Source organism: Choloepus didactylus, chromosome 15 (genome assembly GCF_015220235.1).
Source record: "Choloepus didactylus isolate mChoDid1 chromosome 15, mChoDid1.pri, whole genome shotgun sequence".
In the NCBI taxonomy this organism is placed as follows: domain Eukaryota; kingdom Metazoa; phylum Chordata; class Mammalia; order Pilosa; family Megalonychidae; genus Choloepus; species Choloepus didactylus.
In genome coordinates this window covers 81,319,423-81,345,471 of record NC_051321.1, presented here as the reverse complement: position 1 = coordinate 81,345,471, position 26,049 = coordinate 81,319,423, and the positions used below count along the sequence as shown (strand labels likewise).

The following is a 26,049-nucleotide window of genomic DNA, read 5'->3' as shown; positions in this document are numbered from 1 at the left end:
AAGCCCAAAGAGGTCTTGTCCTCTAAAACCATGATCCTGGGCTTTCTCTTCCTGTCCCAGGGTCTGGTGCAGACCCTGCCCCCATCCCCTCCCAGATGCATGGCGAGGATGCTTGCTTGCTTCATACCCTATCCCCCCCTTGCCACAGGATGACGCTCAGCAAATGACATCCCATATCATTATTAGCCTTGGGTTCCTGTGTTACCCATGCAACCAACTTCTTGCTCAGGGCAGGTTCCAGGGTCCCCCACATCACAGACTGAGAACCATTGCTCCCCATCAATGGCCAGACTTAGTGCATGGGTACTTGAATCTTTCTCTCACTGACATGAATTATTTCAGTGGCTTCACTTCTTTTCTCTACAACTGGATCCAGGGTGGTTGGGAGGTTACTACCCTGGCCCAATCTATAAGTGTCAGTCAAAGGTCTTGTGGTCTTGCTTTCTTTTGCCTAATTCTTGGACTGTGTAAGGAAATCTGCCAGAAGGCTCTCAGTAAGCTTCAAGCCTTGCAGATCAAATGCTTCAGACAAGGGAAAAAAATGAAGTTCTGCTTTCCCAGACGTTGAAGAAGTAAAATAAACAGCATCATGACTGTGGGGGTATGCAGATAATGGAACAGTTGAAATATGGGATGATTTACGGGCTAATGGCTTAGATAATGAGCTGCCCAGGAACCAGCCCCAACAGGTGGAAGACACGCAGGTAGAACAGGTTTGGGGAAGGGGTAAGTACACTGTTCTCCACGTGGTACCAGAGAGCTGTGGCTCAGAGGTAGTATTGTTGCATGGAGCAGGAGAAAGAGCAGTGGGTTTAGAATGAGCCAGACTTGGATCTTGATCCAAGAATTGCCACTTTTGACATCAGGCTAATTACTTAACCTCTGAGCATTGGGTTTCCCATCTGCAACACAGTGATAATAATAGACTCATAGTAAAGATTCTCTGAGAGAACATAAGCACATGCCTCATGCACACTTGACTCATGATCCAGGCTTGGGAGGTGCTCGTCTCCTCTTTCCCTGGAGAATATTTTGCTTCTGCCATCCGAAGGGTTCCAGGCATCACTTGGGGATAGTGTGGCCAAAGACTGCTCAGAAATTCACCTGCTTCTTAATTTCAAAGGAAGGACTCAGAGTTGGATGTCAGAAGACTCTGAAGACTGGTGTGTATGGTGCCCTTAATATTATTCAATTCAAATGAATAACAATTTCTTGAGCTGCTAATATGGTCTTGAGCAAAGTAGAGACTTGAGAGTGAGGTAAAGTACTGTCAATAACAATAACTGATATCTGGTGGGAACCTACAGATGACTACACTCGAGCCCAGAGAAAGAGTATGACCAGTTTAAGTAACCTGCCGTAGGTCTCCCCGTTCAGGGGTGGAGGAAGCAGAATTCCAGCCAGCCTGGCTGTCCCCTGAGTCTGCCTTTGCTAGAACATGCAGTTTATTTAGAGAGACAAAACCAATACCCCTACAACAATTAGGGAGAGATTCAAAATCAACATTATGGTCATAAGCTAGATTGCAATGCAGTTGCAAAATGAAAATAACTTCATTGTGTTTTTCTGATTATAAAAGCAGTACTTCCCATCTGTAAAACAATTCAAACAATACAGAACTGTATAGTGCAAGAGATGAACATCCCCTCTAAGTGCATCCCTCTACCCAATGCCAGAAATAGCCACTGACAACTATCTTTTCATCTTAGGCATGCATGTGCACCAGCTCATAAAAAGAAATGGGCATTTAAAAAAATGGATCATATTATATCTAATGTTCTGTAACCTAGTTATTTCCACACACACCATGGGAATATTTGCAGGTAAAGCTGCACGTATGTTTTTCTTAAACCTTCGTAAAGATGTGTCTACTTCTTGTAGATTAATTGAGTGTTTTTTGGCCGCTCGAGAAGCATGGGACCAGGTGGTACAAGCACAATGATGTCCATGTTGTCACATTGATCATGGTGACGTTTTGGAGATTCTCTCCTCTCATCCTCCCTGCAAAAGGGTCATAGTTGGGTCACATGACTGGCTAGTGCCACTAACCCACATTTCCAGCACATGGCACCCTCCTTCACCAAATCTCTCTCGGTATGGTGATTATATGTGTATATTTATGTGTGTGTGTATATATATATATGTATATACATGCATATGTATATGTATGTATATGTATATACATATAGTGGTTATATAAGTATATGGTTTGAGCAGCTCTGACTGCTCAAGATATGTGTGTATTACTAAATACATGATATATATAGTAATATCATCACCAGGATACTTAAAATATAGAACATTTCCATTACCCAAAACCCCTTCCTTCCTCTTTGTATTCAATACTGTCCTTCCACTCCCAGCCCCAGGCACCCACTGATCTTGTCTCAATATTGGTAATATTGCCTTTTTGAGGATGTCATATAAATGGAATCATAAAGGGTGTTGTCTTTTGTGTCTGTATAATGTTCTGGAGCTTCATCCATGTTGTTGCATGTGTCAGAAACTTGTTCCTTTTTATTGCTGAGTAGTATTCCACTGTCTCATATACCATACTGTGTACTTTGTTTATCCATTTACCAGCTGATGGAACTTTGGATTGTTTCTATTTTTTGGCTATTATGAATAAAGCATCTATGAACATGCACATGTATATCTTTGTGGAAGCATTTTATATCTCCTTTAAGTAAATACCTACGAGTGGAAGTGCTGGGTTATATGGTAAGTGTATGCTTAAGTTTATAAGAAACTGCCAAACTGCCTTCTAGGGTGGCTGTCGATTTTGCATACCAACTCCTCCCCAACACTAGGCAATGTTAGCCTTTCACGGCAGCCACTCTAGTGAGAGTTGGTGGTGTTTCCCTGTGATCTTATTTTGCACTTCCCTGATAACTCCTGATGATGAGCATATTTTTATGGCTATATTACCCATTCACATAACTTCTTTGAAAAAATAAGTCATTTCTCTATTACTTAATTTTTTCCTGATTGGGTTGCTTGTCTTCTTATAATTGAGTAGTAAGGTTTCTTTACATATGCTCTATACAAGTCCTTTATCAGGTACACACATAAGTGCTCTTGTCCTATAACAACCCTTTAGGTGTTCTGTTTGGTTCTGGTTTTTTGGTATGGTTTGGTTTTTGGTTTTTGTTTCTCCTGTTCCACCTAGTGGAGGCCAGGTAGAAGAGAGCTGATGGGTGGGCATGCTCCCCACTGTGTCCAGCACTCCCAGGGGTCCTCACTGTTCTGCTTGCCCACACTTGGCCTTTACAAATGGCAAGTTCCAGTCTTTTTCTTCTTGCCCACTTTTATGACCAGCACCTCTTTTATTCCATGTTCTGTCAAAGGTGAAGCATTTCTTGGATCCTGTCTCTCCTTGCTTGCTTTGTGACCACAGGTCTCTTATGGTCTAATTTTATATATATATATATATATATATATATATATATATATATATATATATCACATAATATATATGATTTTGTTATATATAATATATAACATATATAAATATGTCTTATATAAATATAAATATTATATGCATGATTTTGTTGTTATCTGGCTTTGTTGTGGTGGTTGTTCCTTTGGGAACCACAGCCTCTGCTGCTTTCTCTATCTTCAGCAGAGCTGGAGCTGCCTCCTCCCTTTTCCTAATGTGACAGAAGGACTCCATCCCTGTTATATTGGAGTTGGTCAGTCCTCTCGTTTCTGTGTGGGCCCAGCGGGTGCTGCATGCCCTGCACTTTCAGGTAGCAGAGCCAGGTGTTTGGTGTGTCCAGGATCCCCGTCACAAATGACCTGGGGGTCGGGGCGGATGACACTCTGCTAGTGTTTTGCCTTCTCCTCTCCAGTATTGCTGGGGGAGTGTTCTTCATCCTTGCTAAGTTTTTTTTCATGAAGCTTCCATACCCGACAGCTCTCTGTCCCACAGCTCTGCCCTCTGGAAATTTTGCACAAGTTCTGCTGAGTTCTCTGTTTTAAGACAATAAACTTTCACCAGATGTTCACTGTGCAAATGGTCCTGGATGGAGACGGAGACTTTCAGTTCCCCCCTGTCTCAGAGGGAGTCCCCTCCTTCCATATGGCATGTCTGGGCACTTCCAGAGTGAGCCTGTCACCTTTCTCAGTAGGTGTTTGTGCTGAGAGCCAATTCCTGTGGTTCTGAAAAACTAACCCTTTGAGTTCCCCAAAGAAACTGTCAAATTTGGCCAGACTTCAGGAACCCTGCCTACAAATATTAATATTCTACCTTCAGATGCTTGCACAGTGTTTCTGAGATGCTGGGTTGGTATTGAAGCCTGTTGTCTCTGCACTCAGCCAAGGTGTAAAACTTGGAATCGACTGTCTGGGATCAGTGCTGGCTGAATGCCCCAGCTGAAGCTGACTTCTTATTGGGTTCCCCCTGAACTCCATCCATGATCCTTTGAAACACACACTGAGCCTGTTCATTTTCCAAAAGCGAATAGAGGACTTACTATTTTAGAAAGCCTCATGTACTGGCACGATGACAAAGCCACTGTGGCTGTCTTGACTAAAGCTGTGTCCCAACCAGGTTTGTCTCCACTCAGCTGACCCACAGCCCCAAGAGGATGTGGATGTGGCTCACAGGGGACTGGGGCTATGGCTGTAAAGACTGACAGACATGGTCGTAAAAACTTCCTGCTTCCTGTGCCCTCTGGAGATCAGCTTGCCCCTGGCTACTCCTCACTCAGCTGCCAAAGTGTGACGGTATCAGTTATGGATCTGCTGTCTTGTGAGATGCTGGTAGACATGACTTTAAACAAGCTTTCCTTCCCTCCTTTCTTCTCTCCCCCTTTCCCTTCTTGCCTTCCCTCCCTCCCTACCTCCCTTCCTCCTTTCTTAATCCCTCCCCGGGAATTGGCCAGGCTCTCTATATGAAATTGTTTGTATTCTGTCTGCACTATAAAGCAGTCTGTTTGCCACCCCCCCAGCCCTTCCCCCCTCCAAATGACAAGTCAATGGCCCTTTAAGACACATCTTTAACTGGGTTACAGATCACAAAGCCCTGTCTTCCAAAAGATGCCTGTCCCATTTAGGGTCAATAATCTGTTTATTCAGGACAGGGCCACAAAGTCCCAAATCCCCACAACTCACAACTCAGAAACGCTAACGCGTAGAATACCCCGATCAATTCAGGAGATATATTTTCCTGAAACCAGTGGCCTGTGAAATTTATTCTCCTATTGGCTGATCTCTTGAACAGTTGTTTGTCATAATCAGATTGTGAAACCATATATCTCCTTTCAAGTGATGATTGTGCTGTCACCTCTGGCTCCATCCACCTTGCTGGTCTGGGTAGAGCAGATTTCGGCGATGAGCAAAAACCATAGCTGACTTATCAAATAGCGGTAGGACTCGTTTTGTTTAACAGTGCTGGAAATTAGTTTTTCGGGCACTGATCTTGACATGTCGCCTGTCAAAAGTGGATGTCTGTGGCCATAAATTCATCGATCCCATAAACAAAATCCTGTCTGCAAAATACAAGGGGAAGTCAGAGCAGACACCCGTTCAAATGAAATGGCCTGGAGCTAGATGACGAAGTGTCAGGACTTCTTTGGGTAAAAGGTTTTTCTGGCTTCCCATTTATCAAGCCTATCGGCCTCATTTGGAGTTCATTAACTGAAACTTTTTCTTTGGCATTCCGAACGGGGTGCAGTTCCATCCTAATTCTGCTCTGATCTGATCTGAGTTGTGAGAATCCATATAAGGTTCTATTTTATTTTTTAAGCATCTCCCTATATTCTTTCATTCAGATTGTTGCTTTTCCTGCTCTGGTCTTCCATGTCCAGGGGCTCGAGGGGATGTCCTTGCTCAGAAATGATTAGGGCTGGCCACTCTGGTCTTGGGATTTGGGCAAGAGCATATAGCTTGTGGAAATAGTTAAGCTCTCTCAGCCTGGGGTGCGCGGCTTCAGCCTGATGTGAAGGAATAATCAACTTCCCTGCTCTCTGGGAAGGGTGTTCCATGTGTGAAACATGGCCACTCTTTGATGTGTTTGAAAAGCAGAATTTGGGCTTCACTTTGAAGTATTTTTTTCTTTCTTTGTCAGGGTTCAGGATGCCCAAAGGCTAGGGAGAGAGAAGCCCACGTTAAAAAAAAAAAAAGTTGTCATAAGCACTGCCAGACAAAAAGATGAGGAGGATAACCTGCTTGTGTGAGTTTGTTTATTCCTCTCGTGAAGTTCCACTTTGATTGGAACGAACTTCTTGCATTAGTGTCATCTGAATATTAATTAACGTGTTTGGGAGTGTCCCTCTTCCCTGGCTGAGAAAGAGTCCCTGTCTGTATGGAGCTCAGAACCCGAGAGGCTGATGGGATGCTACGCCGTCTTGGAGAGGTCTTAGGGGTGAGGCCCCTGCTGGATGAGCTAGAGATATGGCTAATTGAAGAGATGGAGGAGATGGGGCACCCTTTGGCAATGGCTCCTGGGCCCTCTAATCTCCTCCAGTATAAAGAGGCTCTGAGAATAGCTTCTTGGGAGCCAGAGGACTGATTTATGGGATTCTGCCTCTGACCCTGACCTTGATGAACTAATGAGAGTTTGGATCCCATTGCCCTGACCCCCTTCAGTTCTCAGCCATACAATGTGCCTGTGAAGGAGTTTGCTTAATCACCCATGCTAGTTATTTTAATCAAAAGTTTACTTTCCTTACTGTTAACACAGTGCAATCCTTGTTAAAAACAAAGAAGAGCATAAAGAAGAAAATACCGATTATTCATAAATCTACCATCCTGGATTGTCTGTGTTTTACATTTTAGCATATCTCCTTGCATTTTGACCATTGGTTTTGCATAATTAAGATTGTATTGGATTCATAATTTTATATACAGATTCTTTATTTTGTAGTTACCAATTATTTGATCATAGATGATTTCAAAATTACTTTCTCCCTTGAGCAGCTCCTCAACTTGATATGTAGGTGTATTAGATTCCTAGAGCTGTTGTAACAACTACCACACTGGTTGGTTGAAAACAATGGAAATGTATTCTATAATAAATTATATTATATATAAATATAATAATGGAATAATTCTATTCTATCACAGTTCTGGAGGCCAGAGGTCTGAAGTCAAGTGCTGGCAGGGCCACGCTGTCGCCGAAGGCTCTGGGGAAGGATCCATCATTGCCTCTTCCTGGCTTCCGGTGGCTTCTCCTATTCCCAGGCTTGTAGCTGCCTCATTCCAATCTTGCCCACCAGTGTCTCATGGTTTTATTTCCTGTGTGTGCCTCTGTTTCTCTGTGTGTCCTCTCCTCTAACATGAGACACCTACCGGTCATTGGATTTAGGGCCCACCTTAATCCACCCTAATCACCTCATCCTTACCCGATTACAAATGCAACAAACTTATTCCCAGTTAAGGTCAGAACCACATTCTGAAGTTCCAAGTAGACATGAAATTTTGGGAACACTCTTCAACTTACTAAAACAGAGAAGGTATTTTATTCCATCTTATAGATAAAAAATGAATTTTGATGAAGTTAAATTTATTCAACTGTGACTGCCTCTGTGTTCCAAGCACTGTGGTGTAGAGTGTTGTCTGTGGTTACTCAGACAACACAGCTAGAATGTAGCTAGAATAAAGGTCTCCTGACTTATGAACATGTGCTAGTTCTACATCCCCAAGTTCCCGTCTTCTCCCCCAATCTATGCCAGTTATAGTAAACTGATCTTGGAGAGGAGAACATGGCATACCAGGCAAGACCGGACGTCCTGAGATGGGACTAGATAAGGCTAGGTCTGGGCAGTCCAAGAGCCTGGGATTCTAGACAGTTTATGAAGACGGGATTTTGTTCCTAAGGAACAGGGCAAAAATGCTCAATACCACAGCTGGATCACAAACTTATCTGTAGAATGTAAGGCATGGGAGACGGTTTCTGTTTGAGTTTTGCATAAATCATGAGGATGGTACTAAACAGTCATTAGTTGTTTATGACCATTTGTTGATAATACAAATGTAACATCTTAACAGCAGTGAAAACTGGATGTGGAATATATGGACACTCTACCTCTGCAACTTTTCTTTAAATGTAAAACTCTTCTAAAGTGAAAAGCTTATTTAAAAAAATGAATGAGTTTACCAGACCCAGAAGAAGGGTGATAGTATTCCAGGCATGAGGAGTTGGATGCAAAGTCAGGAAGGAGCATGGTGTGTATAAGAAAAGGGAAAGAATTTGATGGAGCTCGAGGGTACTGCAAATACATGATACGGCATGAGGCTGAGAATCAGGGTTGGGTCTGGATTATGAAGGCCTTTCTTTTAGGCCATGCTTAAAGCTGTTAGAATTTATTCTTTAGGAAATGGGAAGTCATTAGAAAAATTTTATTAACAGAGTTCATGTTTGACTTTCTTTATTATAAAAGGTATATAAGCATGTTGGGAGATGGGTTGGAAGACAGAGAGGTTGGGGATGATGAGGCCAATTAGGAGGCTGTTGCCATGTCTGGGGAAGAGATGATATTGTCTTGAGCCCAGCGCTGGGCTAGAAGCAGAGGGTGATGTGAAGCGGCAGGGAGAGGCAGAGCCCCTCTCTGAGCTTCACTAAAACCCTCTTTGTGATTCTGTGAGGACAGGGCTTCCTCCCAACTGCTTCTTCCTTCCTCTGTTCTCCATTCTTATGACTGACTACAATCCCAACAGAAAGACAGGTAAAGTTGGAGTGATCAAGGCCAAGCAAGACCCCATTCCAAACTCTCATCCAAGCCAGGGCAGTAGAAAGTCAAAGTGCCTCTACACCAGTGCCAGGGAGATTTGGCAGCAGGTGTTTGGAATTCAGGTCCTGGTGCAGAATGGACATACTGTTAGGGTACGATTGCCTTTGTTATGACTCTTTGAATCATCAGAATGGTCAAGAGGACCTTGGTAACTCCACCCAACCCAGAATGAGTAACAGGTCACATACCAGGTTTAAGCAGCTCCAGCATGTGGGTTCAACAGTTAAGGAGATCCAGATGCAGGCAGCCCAAGTACATACCACTAGCCCGGTTACTGCCCCTTGAATCCATGGAATCAACACCTTGATAATCTAGGGAATCAATACCTTGACTCCTTTTTTGAGTTTTTACCCTTCCCTTTGACCAACAGTTTAATCCAGTTGCAGGAAGTGATTCTGGGTCCAAGCACTATTTCTTGAGACCCAGTGGAGAAGTAGCCATGATGTTTCCTATTCACACTATACCATTTCCAAGAGTGCCCTATCTTTAATGTCCTTAGCAGGACCTCTAGAGCACCTTATCGTTCTTCACTGCAATGCTCCCCAAATTATTTAGTGTTTGGTGTGTGTGTGTGTGGGGGGGCTCCTCAGCATACATGAACATGCTCTTAACTAAGTAATTCACTCATCCTTCCCAGGCATACTATTATTTAGGATGGAGTAGGTTTAGTGGGTATCATATCCAAAGTAGCAACCTTAGCATATGCAGGAGATGCTGATTTCTGGCTGCAAACCCCAGTAGGAGGTACCAGGTCCCTTTAAAATAGGCTCTAGAACCACCGATCTCATTTTGAAGTTCCCACTCTAGGCCTTAGAGTTGCAATATGTTCCAGGTGGGATGGCCTCACGAGCTCTGGACCTGTGGTCATAGCCAGGGCTCAGTGTGGAGACTATGGTGCAGATGGTAAGACTGGAAGATGCTGGGAGAGTAGACAGATCCTTATCTGGGGCTGTCAGTGGCTCTTTTGGGGCACTGGGGGCCTCACAGAGGACTTCTCAGTTAAGGGGCACTTCTTCCTCACAGGCCCACTATGGGTCTCACGAGTGTTCCCTGATAAAGAGCAGATGCTGTCTGTATCAGTCTGATCCTTTAACCCCTTGTTACTCTAACGCTGGTCCATGGAGCACCAGCAGCAGAAGTATCACCTGCAAGCTTGTTAAATATGAGTAATCTCAGCCCTCAGAACCAGAAAGTACATGCAAAATCCCAGGGTGATTTGTATAAATATCAGAATTTGAAAATCACTGCTTTAATCTACAGCAGTGGTTTGCAATGCCGGCTACACGTAGAATCATGTGGTGTGTTAGTTTCCTGGCTGCTAAAACAAATACCATATAATGAGTTTGCTTAACAACAGGAATTTAGTGGCTCATGGTTTCAGAGGCAAGAAAGCTTGCTTCCTTCTGGAATCAGTATCTTCTGGCTGGCCAACAATCGTTGGGATTCCTTGGCTTTTCCATCACATGGCAATACACATGGTGGCCTCTTCCCCTTTCTCTTCTGGGTTCTGTTGACTTCCAGCTTTCGGCTGCTCCTCATGGCTTCTTCTTCTGTGTCTAATTTTCTTTGCTGATAAGGATCAGTCACAATAGATTAAGGCCCACCTTCCTTCATTTTGACTTCACCTTAACTGATAACATCTTCAAAGGTCCTATTTACAAATGAGTCCACACTCATAGGACAAGGGGTTGAGATCTGAACATGTGTTTTGTTAGGGGCATGATTCAGTCCCCAATACCTGAAGAGTTAAAACATCCACATACAGCCTGCTACTGACCAATTAAATCAGAATATCTGGGAGTGGAGACACAGCCATCAGTATGTTTTTAAAGATCCTTAGGAGATTTTATTGTGCAGCCAAGTTAGAAACACAGTGCCCTGGAAGCTGTGGTTTTCAACCCTGGTTAAACATCAGCATCACTCAGGAAGCTCTGAAACTACCTGTGCCCAGTCCTTCCTCCCAGAGGTCTGGATCAGATTGGTGGGAAATGGGACCAATTAATGGTTGAGGATGACTGACCAGACTGTAGCCCAGTTGTGCAGGCAGTCAGGGAGGGAAAGCAGTTGCAAGAATATCAGCATTTCCTCTTCCTTCTGATCCAGGACAGAGTTTCCTCGACCAGTTCTGGGTGCCTGTCAAAGATGCATCCGGCTATTGGATAGACCCTGCAGGGTCAGGCGGATATCACAGATTTAGAGCACTTTCATCCAGCCATTGGTGTCTATCTGCACAGCAGGGGAAATGCATGTTGCACCACAGCAATGGCAGCTCTTGACCCTGCTCTGCTGTAGACACCAGGGAGTAGGTCAAGCTGTGAACCTGTGTCTTTGTGACTTCTCTCAATGCTAGGCCTCCTTCTGCTCCTGGTGGATAAACTTAAAGGGTCTCTGCCCTGAGAACGTCATAGGAGTAATTCAAGAAAGAAGACACTTTATGGGAGACACAGTGACATGGCCTCAGTGGGTGAACAGAAAAAAAATTTGGACAGAAATATTTGTTGCGGAGATGAGGCATTGTCATTTGGTTTCATTTTAGTGATGTGGCAAGTCCTAGAAATTCAGATGAACTGACGGAGGGTGTGGGACCCTCTGCCTGGTACACCTCTGTTCTCTTTAAGGTTTGAAGATGGCCATGGGTCTCTGCTGCCCACCTACCTGCCTGACACCACATCCCAGGTGAAGATGCGAGGTCCTAAGGTGTGCCCAGGTGCACATTCTGTTCCTTACATTCCCTTTCTTTCCTTCACAGCTGGCAACGTGGGACTCAGAGAAGGGCCTGAATGGCAGCTTGCAAGAGAGGCCCATGGGCAGCCGCCTCCAAGGACTGACTCTCAAAGTGGTGACTGTCTTGGTAGGATTATGCTTCACCTTTCAGGATTTTGAGTCTGAGGCTTCTCTCTGGTTTAAGGCTGGTATAGCAGAGAAGGGCACCTTGAGTAGTGGTTTGCCTTTCCATTCAATAGTTGTGTGCATAAAGAATGGAGAAATAATGGTGGAGGTTGTGTCTGGTGGCTCTAGGTCTTAGAGGGGAGGTCAACTAAGCTGCTCTAGAGAAGGGCCACTCATCTAGATTGACAGCTGAGCTCCAGAGAGGGCCCACCTGCTCTGCTTGTTCTTGGATGTGAACTAGTCCTTGAGTTACTGATGGTCCTTAGGAAAACTGTGCTGGTAACCAGGGTCCCCCCAGAAAAATTCTGGAAGGACATTCTTCTGGAACCCCAACACCACTCATAGGCCCATTTGGCATAAACTTCATAATGAAGACCATTCATTAGTTGTAATTAATCTGCAAGGTTGGCCTGGAGTCATAGACATTTACATTTTTAAGAGACCTTAGAAGCATCTTTCTTTCATTAGCTTCTTCATTTCTTCAGAATGTAGGAGACATTCTATATTCATCTCTTATTGGCTGAGTTAGACACGGTTCAAATGTTCCTCTCTGTCCCAGAGAGGCATTGGAATCTCCCTGGATCTCGAAATCACTGACAACAGTCTTTCTGCATTCTCCAGATGCACATCACAAATAAACCTTACACCCTATTTTTTGGAACAAACTTAAATTTAAGAGACATATTCTCTGGGGCTGTTTGCCAAAGGGCCTTTTCTGGTTCAGTTTCACTCAGGAAGGAAAGGGAGTGGTGGGGAGGGCTGAGGTGTTTTCCAGAGGGCCATGCACTTATTCCACAGGAGCACAAATGTGTGAACATGGATAGGGCATGGTTTTAGACCCAGCACTGTGGTGGTCAAGCCTCCCCCCGCCCAACCATGGTATGACCTTGGCCAGTTACTCAATATCCATTTCCTACTACAACCCAATAGACGTATCATCTTCTCTCCACTAATACCACAGAGGTTTATTACCATTTCTGACCATGGATGAGAAGTATCTACATTTCTTACGTGGGTCTCAAAGAATTATTGGCATTTCCTAAGGAGAGAGTCCTGGATTATCATGCATGTAACATGTGAAGGAATGAAAACAAACCACGTTACCGGGGGCCTGGGATTTTGAGGAGATCCTGTAATTACATATCATAGGACAGATACATTTCCATTCCTCTGTTTTGACATTCAGTTGGGGTGACCTTCCCCATGCAAGATATTCTGAATGTCCATAAACTGCTTTTAGGGAAGGGCAGGGCGATTCAGACCTCAGGACCAAATGGGGTAAATAGTAGCCCACATCCCTAAGTGTTCTAAAGTCATGACTGATCAGATTGGTCTCTGCAACAGTCCCCTGGAAACATGTTCATAAACCTGTTATTTAATTGAAGACCATTCACCCTGTTGTCCTCAGGAAGAACCTTTCGTGATGGTGGCTGAGAACATCCTGGGGCAGCCCAAGCGCTACAAAGGGTTCTCCATCGACGTCCTGGATGCGCTGGCCAAGGCTCTGGGCTTCAAATATGAGGTTTACCAGGCCCCGGATGGCAGGTACGGTCACCAGCTTCACAACACCTCCTGGAACGGGATGATCGGGGAGCTCATCAGCAAGGTAGGTCCCGAAAGTGGGTCCACGGGGAGGGGTATCCCAGGCTACCTCTGGGTGACAGCTACACTTGGCCCTGCTACATGGCTGGAACCTGGGGACCAGCTAAACAGACCACAGATCTGTGCACTTGAAGGCTCCATTGTAGCCTCTTTTCCTCAACCCCCAGCCTCTGCCCCTTCATTCTCACACTCTGGTTTTTCTCCCTGTCTGCCACTTCGATTCACCTGAAGCTTGTCTACTGTGCCTGCTCGATATTATACCTTCCACAAAACCCACTCCTGAAGCACTTGTCCTGACATAGGAACTAGCTTTTGCCAGGTTACTGGCAAGTGTTTATTCTTCTTTCCCTCATAGCCCACAAGTGGGATGTGTATGTGTGTGTGTGTGTATGAGTAAGTGTAAGTGTGTGTTTGTGTGTATGCATGTGTTTGCATTGTTAGGAGTAGGTATGTGGCATTCTCCCAGCTCCCCATACGAATTTCAAACCATTGCCCTTTCTCCCTCTTGTGGAATCTGCATCCTCATTGGGACTCATGGCATGGGGCCATGTCCCCAGGCTCCCCATCCTTGCCTCTGTCATCCCTTGACCTCTGACTCTTCCTCGCCAGGCTTTATGCTGCCATTACCCTTGACAATTTCTGACTCCCATCGACAGCCCTAGAACCCAGTGCTTGGACCTCTTCACCCCCAGGGACCTTTGCTTGTCTCTACTCCAGTGCCCCACTCTCAGGCATCTTGTTAGTATCCTGAGATCTTGAATCTTAAATATCACTACCCTACTCCTTTGTCATAAGCTGCTGTTCTTCTGGCTCTTTTGGGCCTACGCTCCTCAAACACTGGCCCTTTGTTCTTCAACCCATAGATCCAGAAACAAGGCCTGATGCTCCTTGAATTTCTCATAAGCTTTTTGTAAAAACCTGACTTGATTGAAGTAAAATTTACATCTTATAAAATTCACCCATTTTAGATGTATGTTTTAATAATTTTTGGTAAATTGACCCAGTTGTGCCACCACCACCAGTTTTAGAACATTTCCATCATCCAAAAAGATTCCTTAAGCCCATGTACAATTAGTCTAATCCAGTTCCCATTCTCAGTCCCAGGTAACCATTAATCTACTTTCATTCTCTAGAGATCTGCTTTTCTGAACATTTCATATAAATAGGTTGAAACCGTATGTGGTCTTTTGTGTCTGGCTTCTTCCACTTAGCATAATGTATTTGAGGTTCAGCCTTCTCTTATGCTTTGAATGCTCTTCTGATATTGCATTCTTCCCTTACTAGTGTGCCCACCATGGTTGACCAAACAAACCACTGTTCATTTCATCCCCTGTGATTCCCTTGTTTTCTTTATTTCTTGCTGCACCTAAGCCTTGAATTAATCCTATTATCTGCCTTCTTGACTCTGACCTCCATCCAGGCTGCTGAATGCAATAAGAGGAGAAAACCACAAATGGCAGATTGCAGAATGAATGATGTGTTGTCTCCAACCTCAGTGGGCCTTCAGCACTGCCCAAGTGCCCTAACTTGTCCTCATTTACATCACCACTCAAACACTGTTGCAAAAGTTTGCGTTTTTCTTTAAGCCACCTGATAATCTTCTATTCTTCTCAATTCAAAAAGAGAGATTCCACTCCTGTGTTTAGGGATATGATTGAGTCTGCTAGGCCTGCAATTTTATTTCATCTTCCTATGAAATTCTTGTCAGTAGACACCTGCCATCCCCTCCATCTTCAGAATGGGAAGCATTTCTTCTCCTTTCAAAGACCATCCTTGTACTGCTGGGCCTCCTCTGACTCTTGTTTCATAAGTGAGCTTCTCTGCATCCTGTATTGTAAACTTGTCCCACTCCACTATATCTCCTCCTCAGCTCTTAAATACCAAATTCTCCCATTCTAAAAAAAAATCCCTGAATCCTAAGTTGCTGGGACAAGATGCAAGAGTCAGAGATGCAAGTTCATAAGCGTAGGAGAGCTCTGATATAGTCACCGTCAACGTATTTCTCCTTGTTCTAGATATGTTGTTAGATTTCACAATTTTGGACATCATTCTATCTTTCCCTCTATCCCATGTATTAAACCTAACAAAAATCTTCCTATATGTGTGTCTTAGCTTCCTAGGGCTGTTGCAAAAATTTGCCATCCACTGGGTGGCTTAAAATGAGAAGTTTATTGACTCATGGTTCTGGAGGCCAGAAGTGTGAAATCAAGACGTTGGCAGGGCCTTGCTCTCTCTGAAAACTGTAGGCGAGAATCCTTCCTTGCCTCTTTTTTTGCCTTGAATAGTTTCCTGGCAATCCTTGGTGTTCCTTGGCTTATAGCTGCAGCACTTCAATTTCTACTTCCATTGTCACATGGCCTCTTTCTCTGTGTCTATCTATGTCTCTTCTCTTCTTATAAGGATTAAAGGTCCACTCTACTCCAATATGACCTCATTTTAACTAATTCCACCTGCAATGACCATATTTCCAAGTAAGGTGACATTCATAGATACCTGAGGTTAGGACTTCAACATATCTTTTAGGGGTGGGGGGCACAATTGATAAAGTGTGATTCCACAGTTTGAGTATTTAGGTTGACCAGTTGTCATGATTGGTCATTTGACACAAACCTGGTTCTGATGACACCTCCTGTGATCACTGTACACTTTAGTTCTCTTGTAGATAAAGGGGGACTCTAGACCCCTTTATTGCCTGTAATCTACCATCTTGGCTTGAGGGATCTAACCCTTAGCAGTCTTAGCAGCTTTATCCTCAGTCTTATCTAGTTCCATATCAATGAATTCTTTGTCTATTTTTAAAGTGAAACCTGCTGAGAAAGCCAGAGTCTTGGGAGCTAATTTTGGGGTCATAGAACAGCATGTTCAGAGAATCATATTGCAGTGTTAGTTTTTCTCTATGAAGAATAAGCCCATGCATCTGCAGGCCACAAGTTATAGGCTGTTATTTGGAGGATTTTATTATCTGGCATATAAAGAATATGCATATAAAACAATCAGGGACCAATGCATTAATGAGATTCAAGGGAACATGCTATGTAAATTCTGAAGTATTTTAGAAAAGAGAGAGATCAGTGTGGAGTGTGGGATAATAGAATTTGGAGAAGCTTGCTGGGAAAATGGGATATCTCTGTGGCTTTGAGGTATAGGAAGGATGCAGATGAGCCTTCCTGGTGGGGGTGGGAGAGAAACACAGGCAAAAGAAAGGAGAGGTAGCTAAGATTTGCTAGGAGGAACAATAGGAAATGAAGAACAACTATAATCCATGTAGGAATGACGGTGATTTACCAGACTCTTGTCTCCAGAAAAGGTTTCCAGGAGTTTCTAGCATTGGGGAGAGAACTCTATAAGGTTCAGGAGGGAATAATAGATGACTTAGTGGTGGACTCTCCCTGCATTATCCAAGGTTACAAGGGTGTCAACTCTCAAACCCATTTCCTCTGAGCAGAACAGCCCAAAGGGCAGAGGATAGATCCTGGCCCAGGACAGAACCCAGCAAATCAGTAGAGCTGAGGGCCGAGGACTGATGAGATGGTTTTGCCTTTCAGAGAGCAGACTTGGCCATCTCAGCCATCACCATCACCCCAGAGAGGGAGAGTGTCGTGGACTTCAGCAAACGGTACATGGACTATTCGGTGGGGATTCTAATCAAGAAGCCCGAGGAGAAAATCAGCATCTTCTCCCTCTTTGCTCCATTTGATTTTGCGGTTTGGGCCTGCATTGCGGCAGCCATCCCTGTGGTTGGTGTGTTGATATTTGTGTTGAACCGGATACAGGCTGTCAGGGCTCAGAGCACGGCCCAGCCCCGACCGTCCACTTCGGCCACCCTGCACAGTGCCATCTGGATCGTCTACGGAGCCTTCGTACAGCAAGGTACTGTCCTGGTTTTCTGATGTTTGCATAGCCCGAGGGTCCCGGAAGAATTTATTTATCCATTGGCAACGTCCTTAGACACATTTTACAAAAGTCATTTTACGTGCAATTTTATTTCATCTCCAGGACAGTGCTAATATCTGCTCCCACTTTATCTGAGTAATATCAGATGGAAATTAAATGAAATGACAACAAGCAACTCGGCTTCAAATCTTGATTCTCCACTTAAGATAAAATTAACTTTGAAGTTCTGCTTGGCACTCTTCTCCCTCCCACATTCGACTGATTGTTATGCACATGAGATTGTGAAATGAAACTCTGAATCTTGCTTAAATTTGAAGTTTTAATGGGAAAAAAATCGCAATTGTCTTGCAGTCATCTAAGCAGTAGTTCATCCATTAGTGAGATGTAAACTGCTCCTTTTTCTGAGAGGCTTGGTTAGCACTGCATGCATGAGTTGCAGGGTCCTGCAATTTTGACTGGAAGCTATAAAATCGCAAAGCTGCTAACCCAAATCTTAGCCCTATTTGCACCGTGGCAAAGGGTTTGTGAGGTTATATAAGCAGAACAGGCAGTGGGAAGCTTTCTTCTGCTACCACCTAAGGGACCACAAGGAGAGGCAACTTTTGACTGAAACTCACATTCAATGATTTCATAAAACCCTGAAAAAAAAAAAACTGCATCTAGGAGGGCTGAATATTAATAAAAGTGATCAGGTGCGTCTCATTTCTGAGGTTTAAAAGAAAGCTAGGGGGCTTTCTGGATAGGAGGTAATTTTAGATTTACAGAATTCCTGAGATTACTATATGTGAATTTGAAATTGAAAAGGCATCTGGCATTAGGTTGCAACCCTAGAAGTTCTTACTACTGTAGGTTAAGATTTTAGTGTTTGGCACTAAACCAGGTTTTTTTTTCTGGTGCTCTTGGGTCCCTTTCCAAGACTAGTGGTCAGTCTAGCCCAAGGATCCTTTTTCAGAACTGCATCAGGCCCCACACCCAGCTGGCTGCCATTTCCCTGCTCCTGTCCCCTCCACTGGGCCAAGGAGCGCCAGCAGCAGTGCCAAGTCCCATGTGCTTGGCCACAGGGAAGAGCATCTCCCCAGGGCCGGGAGGGTGAGCAGGGCCCCGGGCCAATCCCCTGTGCCTGCCTCCCGCAGGTGGCGAGTCCTCGGTCAACTCCATGGCCATGCGCATCGTGATGGGCAGCTGGTGGCTCTTCACTCTCATCGTGTGCTCTTCCTACACAGCCAACCTTGCTGCCTTCCTTACAGTGTCCAGGATGGACAACCCCATAAGGTAAGACCATGCCTCCGGATCTGGGGGTCGTATACCTGTCCAGGTGGCCTGGTGCAGCGAACAGAGTCCGAGATGGGCTCACATCCAGGATCTGTCTGGCAGAGGATGATTGGAATCTTTAGCACATGGAAATGAGCTTGCTTTATTTTATACACAATTAAATAAATGTATAATTTCACTAAATAGTATTTATTTGAACATTTAAATTCTGCTTACAAAACTAACAAATCAAAACATTAAAAATGAATGATTTACATTTCGTCAGACATGTGAACACTGATTACAAACATTTACTCAAAAATCTCTAAACATATTAAAACTAATTAAAATCACAAGTCTAATATACCTTTTCAAATCTTCAAACACCCCAAAATGATAAAAAATCATGCCAATTATTACAATTAGTAAACTTATTTTAATGATACATATGAAATATAAAATTATTAAAACCAAGGACTAATATTTTTCTTCATTATCTATTTTCAATTGTACAAAATTTTCAAAATATGCCGTACAAGAATAAGTTCAAGGTAGTGAAGTAACACTTGGATATGCCTTTGTTTTGTGATCAGATTTCCATACATAGTAAAAAATACAAGAGTTGGACAAAGTAAGCCTATGTTGTCTTTGTGGTGGCTGCAGTGGACATCGGTGTGGATAGATTCTGCACTTTGTTGATTACAATATCAGGCTCAATATTATTTCTCACTTGAGCCCTGACTAGGGTTTTCTGAGTTCCTGCCTTCAGTAACTTATTCTTTAATCCATCACCCTCACTACTGCCATCATATCTATTCTTTTGACAGACAGCTCTAATCAAGTCATCCATCCTCAACCAGCTTCTGTGGCTCCCAACTGCCTATTTGAAAGGGTTCAGACTCCTTGATTAGGATCCATGGTTCAGTATGATGTGATCTCATTTATTTTTTAAAATAGAAATTTTAATTGAGTAATTGTAGATTCAGATGCAGTTGTAAAAACTAATACAGAGAGGTGCCTTTGTATCCTTTACCCAGTTTCCCCCAAAAGGAACATTTTGCAAAACTATGGTATCATTTCACAATGAGGGCATGGCATTGAAATAATTTACTAATTTTATTCAGATTTCTTCTCTTGTACTGGTTTTTTTCTCTCTCTCTCTTCTTAGTTCTATACAATTTTTTTCACACATATAGGTTTGTGTATCTGCCACCACGGTCTATAACCTGGCAATCACTAATCAGTTGTCCATTCCTAAAATTTTGTCATTTCAAATGTTATATACATGGAATCATAGAGTATATAACCTCTTTGAATTGGCTTTTTATCACTCAGCATAATACCCTGGAGATTAATCCAAGTTACTGTGTTTATCAATAATTTGTTCCTTTTTTTTTCCTTTTTCTTTTTGTTGAGTAGTATTCCATGTACCACAGTTTAATAAATCACCTGTTAAAAGACATCTTGGTTGTTTCCAGTTTTCACCTATTACGAATAAAGCTACAAAGAACAATCGTGTACAGGTTTTGAGTGAACATAAGTTTTTATTTCTCTGGGATAAATGGCCAAAAGTGCAATTACTTGGATGTATGGAAATTTCATGTTGAATTTTATAAGAAACTATCAAACTGTTTTCCACCATGACTGTACCATTTTACATTTCCAACAGCAATGGATGTGTGATCAGTTTCTCTGCATCCTTGCCAGCATTTGGTGTTGTTACTATTTTTGAAATTTACCATTCTACTAGATATGTAGGGATATCTCATTGTGGTTTTAATTTTCATTTCCCTAAAGGCTAACGATATTGAACATCTTTTCATGTGCTTATTTGCCATGTGTATATCCACTTAAGTGAAATGTCTCTTCATGTCTTTTGCCCATTTTCTAACTGGATTATTTGATTATTACTGTTGTATTTTGAGAGTTCTTTACACATACTAGATACTATTTCTTTACAAATAATTTTTTCCACTCTGTAGCTTGCCATTTCAATCTCTTAACTGGATCTTTCATAGAGCATAAATTTTTAATTTTGATGAGGTCCAACTGATAAACTTATCCTTTCATGAACTGCATGTTTGTTGTCAATTCTCAGACCTCTTTGCCTAGCCCTAGATACCAAAACTTTTCTCCTATGTTTTCTTTCTTAATTTTATAGTTTGCATTTAAATCCTTGATCCATTTTTAGTTAATTTGTATATAAGGTGTGAGGTTTAGGTTAAGGTTCTTTTTTCTTTTTTCTTTTTCCTTTCTCTTCCTTCCCTCCCTCCCTCCCTCCCTTTTTCCTTCCTTCCTCCCTCCCTCTCTCTTTCCCTCCTTCCCTCTTTTTCTTCCTTCATTCTCTCCACCCTTCTATTTTTCTTTTGTCTGTGAATATCCAATTGATCTAGCATCTTGTGTTCGAAAGGCTATCCTTCCTCCATTGAATTGCTTTTACACCTTCGTCAAAAGTCAGCTGCACATATTTGTGCATCTATTTCTGGGTTCTTTGTTCTGCTCCATTGACCTATGCATGTATCCCTCCATTAACACCACACTGTCTTGTTTACTGTAGCTCTATAGTAAGGCTTTATATCAGGTCGAGTAATACCTCCCACTTTGTTCTTCATTATTAAAATTATTTTAGCAATTTTACGGCCTGTACCTTTCTCTAAAATTATCTATATTAATTAGAATAAACTTGTTTATGTCTACAAAAAATTGCTCGAAATTTGATAGGAATTGCAATAATTATAGGATTAATTGTTTTAAGCTATAGATCCAAATTTGTTGGGAATATTTATGGGCTTTAGATTTTGTTGAATGCTTTTTCTGCAGCACAATTAATATGATCATATAGATTTTTTTTAGTACTAATATTTTTATTATGACATAAAGCAGTATTTTATGTTAACTCAATTTTATAGTAAAAACATTTTATGTATAACTAGAGAAACCACTGTACAGACAGCCTCCAACTTAAAAAATGGTTTGTATTTTAAAAGTCTATTGAGTTGTTTGATCAATAAATTGGAAAATATTTGCTGTGTAGAAAATAGCAAAAATAACATTTCCCAAGCTAGCTCAACAAGCCCGTTTAAACCAAATACTAAGTGAATTATACATTTATAAATATGGTTTGAATTCTGGGATCCAGAACAACCTGTACTCTTCCCTCTTATTCTTGATTTATGTCTGACTTTTTTCTTTAGGATAATCCATATCAAGGTTTTAGCAGTCTCTTCCTAGAGGACAGGTACCACATTCCTTTTGGCAAGGAACCCATCCCTATCCAAATCATGACATCTTCTCGTTGTCATTAAAGCATGCCCAATATTTGGGTAAAAACAGAATCTAATAATTTATAATCCACAAGACACATACACGTGGACTGATCCAACACCTTCCTCTAAATCCCTGTGGTGTGATTGGGAGACCAAGAAGGAATAAGAGGTACAAGTGATAAAATTGTCAAGTGGACCAAGAAATAAAAGCAAAGAGAATTTTGAGAAAAAAGTCCAAGAAACATGCAGTCAGGATCCTAGAATAAGATCATATGGATTTATTCTTCAATTTGTTAATATGGTAGATCACATTAATTGGTTTTTAGATGTTACATGTATTGAGTAAATTCCACTTGGTCATGTGCATAATTATTTTCATACTTTGTTGGGTCTGATTTGCTAATATTTTGTTGATTATTATTGTATCTAAGTTCATTAGCAGTATTAGTTTGAACTTTTCATATTTTGTACTGTCTTTGTCCAGTTTTGAAATCAGGGTAATACTTAAATCATAAAATGAATCAGGAAGTTTTTCCTCATTCACAGTTTTCTGGAAGAGATTGTGCAAAATTGGTATTAATCTTTAAATGCATGGTAGAAATCTGCAGGGAAACCATCTAGGCCTGGAGATTTCATTTTTGGGTTTTTAAACTATGAATTAACTTTCTTAGATAGGTAGGGCACTTCAGATTGTCTCTTTCATCTTGGTTGAGTTTTGCTAGTTTGTGTTTTTTAAGGAATTGATAGAATTCTTGTAAGTTCTTGAATTTATGAATCTAAAATTGTTCATAGTATCCTCTTACCTCTTATTTTCTTTGTAATGGCTGCAGAATTTAGTTATATTTCCTATTTCATTCCTTTGTCTTCTGTCTTTATGTTTTTGTCTGACTTGCAAGAGGTGTATCAATTTTGTTGATTTTTTCCAAATAACTAGCTTTATGTTTCATTGATTTACTCTATTTTTCCTTATTTTCATTTTCATTGTTTATGCTTTCCCTCTTTCTGCTTGCTTTCGGTTTTAATTTGCTCTTCCGCTTTCTTGAAGTGGAACCTTAAATTATTGATTTGCGATCTTTCCTTGTTTCTAATAAAAGTACTACAGATTTTAATAAAATAAAAATTCTTATAAAATTCTAATAAAAGTACTACAAATTTTGTAGTACAAAATGTACTACAAAAGTGCTACAAATTTTCCTGCTAGCTCAGCCTTTGCTCCATCCCATATATTGTGGTATGCTGCACTTTTGTTTTCATTTATTCAATGCACTTTTAAAAATTCCTTTGAGACTTATTCTTTTACTAATGGATTATTTTGAAGTGTGTTGCTTAATTTCCATGGGTTTAGAGATTTTCATGTTATATTTCTGTTATTGATTTTTAGTTTGACTCCAAATGGTCACAGAGTATGCTATGTGTGATTTTTATTCTTTTAATTTTGTTGAGGTTTATTTTATGGCCCAGAATATGGTCTGTTTTGATGAACATTTTATGGATTTTTTTTAAGTAAGATAGCCTTTATTTTATATCCTGACTGTTGCTAAATGTGGTAAAACTATTCATATTAAATATTTATTTCAAAACAGTCAAATTTTTCAACACTTATTCTCACATGTTCTTTGTTGATTCTCTTGGATTTTCTAATATCTAAAGTAGTGCTAACTTTGACCGTCTGTTATAACCGTTGTCTCCTGCCCTCCTTCTTCTCTCCTTCCTGCTCCCTTTTCCTCCTTTCCTTTCTCCTCTCTTCTCTTTTTCTTTGTATTTTAAACATTCAACTCAAATCCAGAACTGTACTTATTTAGCCACTGTTAACCATGGCTTTGATATGAATGACTGTTGTTTCAGAGTCAAATGTGAGCGTGGCCTACAAGGAATTCTTAAGCACATTAAGAAAATATCCGTGTACTTGTAGGGATAAAATTCCTAATTTTCTTTTAAATTAGGAATTTATGGTGAATTTTATCAATGCTTTCTTGACACCCTTCAGAATAATCATATTTTTCCTTTTCTGATCTTCTTTGACTTACATATTATCACAATATAAAGCCATATATGCATTTGCATCATAAAATTTTTGTCATGTGGTGGTGTTCTTATGCTGCTGGGTTATATTTTCTTCATTTTACTTAGAATTTTGAAATATATTTAAAAATGAATTTGATTTATACTTTTCTATTAAGTTTTAAAGTCTAGCTAATTTTGTAAAGTCAATTGGGAAGCATTCCGCTATCATATTTGCTCTAAACAGTTGGGATAACATGGGAAGTATCTAATTTTAAAAAATTAAAACAACTCCTTTGTCTTTCTTCTCCTAGTATTTTCTAATTTCCCTTGTGGTTTCTTCTTTGACCCACTGATTATTTAGGAGTATATTGTTTTATTTCCACATACTTGTGAAATTTACAAATTTCCTCCTGTATTGGTTTCCAATTACAAAACCTAGGATTTCCAAACCTAACATGTGGTTTATCCTGGATGTTCCTGCATATGTTCCTTATGCCCATGAGAAGAATATATATTTTGCTGTTGTTGGTTGGAATGTTCTACAGATGTCTGTTATGTCTAGTAGGTTTATAGTGTTGTTAAATTCTTCTAGTTCTTTGCTGATCTTTTGTCTAGTTGTTGAAAGGGAGTATGGAAATCTCCAATTATTATTGGTAAAATATTTCTCCCTTCAGTTCTGTCAGTATTTGCTAATGAACTTTAGGGAACTACTGTTAGATGCATATATGTTTATATTTGCTATAGTTTCTTGATGGATTGACTCTATTGTCAGTATGTAATGTCCTTCTTTGTATCTTCTTTTTGTCATAAAGTCTATTTTTTTCTGCTATTAGTATAGCTACAATAGCTCTTTTTTTTTGTTATGGTTTGCATAGACTATATTTTTCCATCTTTTTACTTGCAATCTGTTTGCATCTTTGACTCTAATGTGAGTCAGTTTTTTACGTATCTAACATATAGATGGATCATTTTTTGAAAATCTCTTATTCCAATCTTTCCCTTTTGATTTTAGATTTTAATTCACTTATATTTAATGAAATTACTGATAAGGAAGGATTTACTTCTGTCATTTTTCTATTTGTTTTCTATATGTCATATCTTTTTCATTCTTCATTTCCTCCACTACTGCCTTCTCTTCTGTTAAATAGTTATTTTCTAATGTTCCATTTTAATTTCCTTGACATTTCTTTCATTATATTTTTTTCAGTCATTTCTTAGTGGTTGTCCTTCGAACTACAATTAACATCTTAATTCATGAAATCTAGTTCAGTTTAGTAACAATTTTAATGGTATACAAAATTTTGCTCTTATGGCTCTGATCCTGCCACCCCCAACACACACATACACATAACTCCTTTTGAAACCATCCAATATATACTTTTAGAAGATACATATTTTTTAATTCCAATTTTTCAATGGTAGTCTTCTACATCAAAATTTTTACTGTTAATACTTTTTGTCTTTCTATTGATTGAATAAGGTTTACAGTTTTTAAAATACAAGTTTACCTAGATATTAGAACTTACTCTTAAAATATATATTTAATTTTGAATTGTTTAAATATTTGCTATTGTATGTCCTTTCTCATTTATATAATGTTCTTTTGTAACTGTGTATGTATGTGTTTAATTTTTCCCTAAACCTATCCTGAGGTTTGGCTATCTGATATTCTCTCCTTTCCCCCTTGGATCTTACTGTCATATTTGCCACCATAGTGAAGTGTGCAAGTTCTAGAGTTAGTGTGATCCAGTCCACTGTTCTGGTAATTGACAAATAATTTATCTCATTGTATTCCACTTTTCTCCTCAGAGGTTGATAACTACTTGCCTCACAGGGGTATGTGGGGAACCTTGAGAGATTAGACTGAAAAAGCCCACATTATGCTGCCTGGCACATGAAGCCCTGATATAATTATTTATTGATTTTTAAGAACTTCTCTACTTTGCTTTTACCTTTATTAATTCCTCCTCTTTCATCCATCACTATGTTTTTCATTTCTTCTTTTATATCTTCAGTTGAATATTATTTTAACCTCAATTCTTTAAAATAAATGTTTAAAATGAACGCACAGGGAACTTACTTTTCTTTAGGCCTTTAAGTCCAACTTTTCCCTTGTGTTTCTATCCAATTTTGCTTTATGTAATTGATAAACTCTTATTTGGAACATGCGTTTTAGTAACACACAAACTCCATTAAAATTATATCTATCAATATAAATTATCATTTTCCAATTTAATGTTTTATACCTTAAATCTTTCTTTACCAAATAGTGATATAGTTCCTTCTGATTACTATTTCTGTATACCTAAAAAATATTTGTCTGTTCTGAGTCTGTTTTAGGTATTTTTCTTGTAAACAGCATGCATTAGAATTCTAATTGGATTTTATAAGCCTTGTCTTGTAATATA

General features: G+C 40.5%; 1 protein-coding gene across 1 annotated transcript in view; it reads left to right on the top strand.

The window, feature by feature from the left end:
* The window catches only part of GRID1 (glutamate ionotropic receptor delta type subunit 1), a 737,595-nt gene that overhangs the window by 604,882 nt on the left and 106,664 nt on the right, over nucleotides 1–26,049 (top strand). Inside the window, exons 9-12 of the mRNA XM_037804973.1 lie at nucleotides 11,485–11,586; nucleotides 13,033–13,230; nucleotides 16,772–17,096; nucleotides 18,254–18,392. Coding sequence (XP_037660901.1) covers nucleotides 11,485–11,586; nucleotides 13,033–13,230; nucleotides 16,772–17,096; nucleotides 18,254–18,392 — 764 coding nt within the window. The remainder of the gene's footprint in view (nucleotides 1–11,484; nucleotides 11,587–13,032; nucleotides 13,231–16,771; nucleotides 17,097–18,253; nucleotides 18,393–26,049) is intronic.